The sequence below is a fragment of the Gavialis gangeticus genome, unplaced genomic scaffold (genome assembly GCF_001723915.1).
Source record: "Gavialis gangeticus isolate Ggan-Ray unplaced genomic scaffold, GavGan_comp1, whole genome shotgun sequence".
Taxonomy (NCBI): Eukaryota; Metazoa; Chordata; order Crocodylia; family Gavialidae; genus Gavialis; species Gavialis gangeticus.
In genome coordinates, this window is record NW_017729032.1 from 4851646 (window position 1) to 4855384 (window position 3739).

At 40.6% G+C, this 3739-nt stretch overlaps 1 protein-coding gene across 5 annotated transcripts in view; it reads right to left on the bottom strand.

The window, feature by feature from the left end:
• Positions 1–3739, bottom strand: part of INTS4 (integrator complex subunit 4) — a 92132-nt gene that overhangs the window by 9533 nt on the left and 78860 nt on the right. For all 5 annotated transcript variants that reach the window (XR_002098951.1, XM_019524785.1, XM_019524784.1 and 2 more), the window contains one exon: positions 3227–3347. Coding sequence is in view for 4 of the 5 variants with exons in the window: in XM_019524785.1 (XP_019380330.1) it covers positions 3227–3347 (121 nt within the window). In the remaining variant the exon portion in view is untranslated. The remainder of the gene's footprint in view (positions 1–3226; positions 3348–3739) is intronic.

A 3739-nucleotide genomic window follows, 5' to 3' on the forward strand; every position in this document is an offset into this window, starting at 1 on the left:
CAATTTTCTACCCACCAGACTGTGTAATAATCTACATTGCGACTGTTTAGCTTATTTTTAAGAACTGGGTGCAACACTGTGCCAAACGCCTTTTTAAAATCTAAGTAAAAAACATTTACCTCTATTCCTTCATCCAAGGATTTTGTGACCCGGTCATAAAAAGAAATCAGGTTAGTCAAGCAGGGTCTGCCTGCTATGAACCCATGCTGGTTGCCCCTCAGCATTACATTACCTGCTAGCCCCTCACCAGTCTGATCCTTAACAATTTTCTCAAAGGTCTTCCCAAGGATAGAGGTGAGGCAAACCTGCCTATAGTTATCCTCTGGGACCTGTCCTGAGCGCCACAAGTGCGCAAACAGTTGTGCCAGTGGTTCCATTATGACTCCAGCTAATTCCCTAAGTACCTTAGGATGAAGATCTCAGGGCCTGTTGACTTAAATACATCCAACCCCTCCAAGTGCCCCTTTACTAGGTCAAAGGCAGAATTAAATATACCTTGATCATCCTCAACAGCTGTTTGCCTATCCTGCTGTTAAAAACCTGCAATGAAGGAGATTCCACATCCCTAGGTAGCCTATTCCAGTGTTTCACCACCCCAATTAACTGTTAAAAAGCATTTCCTAGTATCTAGCCTACATCATGTTCATTGCCAATTCGGTCAATTTCTTCTTCATCAAGTATATACTGGGATGCTGGTGCCTCCCTCCGTCTTCTCTTTCTGGACTATAAAAATCCAATTTCTTTCAACCCTTCTTCACAGGACATATTTTCTAAAATTTTTGTTTTTGAAGAAAGCAACATTTTTCTTAAAGCATTACGCCAACAACTGGACACAGTAGTCCACTTGAAGACTCATCGGGGTGAATACGGCAGATAATTACTCCCATGTCATATCTAAGGCACATTCTGAAACACATTGCCTTTTTTTGCAACTATATCATACTGTTGATTCCCATTTAAATTTGTAATGGACTAGAAACCCCGAGATCCTTTTATGGCATACCATTTCCTATTCTGTTATCCCCCTCTTGCATTTGATTCCTTCTCCATAAGAGTGTAGCAACCTGCCCTTACCTTTACTGCATTTTGTCTTGTTCATTGTGGAATCTCTCTCTAATTTGTCAAGATCATTTCAAACTCTGACCCTGTACACGAGCACACTTGGACGCTCTCCCAGCTTGGTATCACCTGCAGATTTTACAAGTCAATGCTCCATTCCACCATCCAAATCATTAATAAAAATACCAATTAGAGTGAGGCCCAAGATAGACCTGTACAGACCTACCTGAAATGTTCTCTTAGTCTGAAAGCAAGTCACTGATAACTACTCCAAGAATGATTTTTAGCCACCTGTGCACCCTCCTTATGGTGATTACATGTCCTAGATCACAGCTCCTTAGCTTACAAAAATGATAGGTCGGATACTGTCTAAAGCCTTACTTGAGTCGAGACAGATCGGATCTATTGCTTCCTTTTTATCCAGTAACTCAACAACCCTATCACAGAAGTAAATTAAATGGTTTGATGAGATCTGCTTTTCTTGTTAAATTGTTTAATATTTTGTTTGAGATGAGAGTTAAGCTGACAGCTTGAAAAGATCTTGGCTCCTTGCCCTTTTCCACTCCTCTGGGACCTCACCCATCTCCAAAAGCTTTCTAAGATGCTTCCTAATGGTGTTGAGTGTACTTTGGCTATTTCCTCAACTGCGCAACAATTATTTTGGGGAATTTCAGACCCAGCCAATATGATACTATCATACCGAAGTGCTCTTAAACCGGCTCTTTTCCCTGTTCTGGTCTATAATTCCATCTCTTTGTTAAAGTTCATTTTGCAAATCTTCTAGTCATTTTCGTCAAGACTAAAGCAAAGGAGGCACTGAACACTTCAGTTTGAATATTCTTAATGCAAGTCTGTCATTGCTTTAGTTGCAGGGTAAGCTTCTCCTCCCCCCATTTTTCCTCATGCTCCTGATGTCTGTTGACTAGACATCTCAAATGTTCAACGACTGCACCATTATTCTCACGCTTGTCTCTAAGAATAATGGTTAACATTACATGATCTCTTTCCCTCAAACACTTTATTCAATAATCTACACAACACAGTAAATAGCAACCCCCAAAACTGAGACATTAAGTGACTTGACCAAGATCACACAGGAGGCCTACTGCAGAATCATAAAATAACAGGACTCATCCTACTCTGTGAAAGCCATGGCAAAATTTCCATCAACTTCAATGGAGCATGAGAACTCTACATTCAGGTGCTCCATACTTTAAAAGAAAGCCATCTTCTCTACAGCACACAACCAAATAAATGAAAGCTTCAAAGCTATATTATGTTCCATAAATTGTAGAAACATAAGAAATATCACAGCAAACAGAAAACTACAATAAATGTGAGCACTGGTTAGAGAAAAATTCTACCAAATACTGTTAACTGGAAACGGATAGATTCTTTGAATAGAATAAAGTGAAAGGGAAAAGCAGGAACCCTGTTTAGGAGACACTGAAAAGAAATACTGGACCTTTACGTTGGTAGGCTAATGCCCTGTATACCAGTCGTGGAAGCATGTTGTAGAGGACAAGCACAAAATGCCAGCTACTACTGAAATATTAACATCAAAGCCCAAGATGAATTCAGGGATAAAGGTTTTCTTTTTAGTGAAGATACAGAAAAGCATATATTTAAAATCAGCAGTAAAGTACTGTCAAATGCAATTTCAGGGTTTCGCTATTGTGTTCAAATATTCTTTGGAAGTAGAACAATGAATTACTTGGATCATTTAAAAAGGACTCAACATTTCTATAATTAGGATACTGAGTCTTGGGACCTAGTGCCAATTGCTCCGTGCTAAAAAAGGAGTGACTCGCATTTAATACCTGTTCTCTCATTCAAAGGCTGTGTGTCCTGGAAAGTGTGCTCCCCTTTGGGTGGCATGCAAACTCTCTCTCACACCAGCAGCAAGCTGTTTGGTTAGCTAAGGAGCGGTGGCAAAGGACTGTCAGCCCTGTCAGGCTGAGGGATACAACTGCTCAGAGGTCACGAGGATACATAGAAGCTCCCTCCAGAATATGGAAAACTCTGGGGAAGGAGGCAATGGCAGCTGGGGATTGCATTTTCTCCAGAAGTCCTTTTAAGAGAGAGTAGCATTGTCTGTGTGAGATGCACCTCAGGTACAAAAGGCTGGGATAGGAGAAGATAATATACACAAGCATGTGCTCTTTACCTGTCCAGGCAGTGTGCGAAAGGTAAACTTGAGTGATCAACCTGTGCCTTCCAGGACCAGGATTTCGAAAGTCCGCTGGTTTAGGATGAATTAACTGTGCCTGCCCATCTGGATATAATACCTAATGGAAGTAAAGAAGAAACCACCAGAAGTTTGTTCTTATTAATGGCTATTAAACAGAATTTGGCTGCAGGTGTTTTGTCTGGCATTTCTAAACATATAATGGTGAATGCCAATGAGGGAATTGAATAGGGGATAGATCACTCTAGAAACATCCAGTTCAATACTTTCTCTCTATAGCATCCACTTCAACACTGTCAGAGACAGGATACTGAGCTAGATGGACCACTGGTCTGACCCAAAAGGCAAAAGTAGTTTTGGGATGTATCAATAGAAGCATTACATGCAAGACACAGGAGGTTAGGGTATTATGTCTATGTTGTGTCAGGGTTGATGCTAGGCTTATGTACAGTTTAGATCATGGATTTTATAGGATGGTTTGGATAGGGCTGA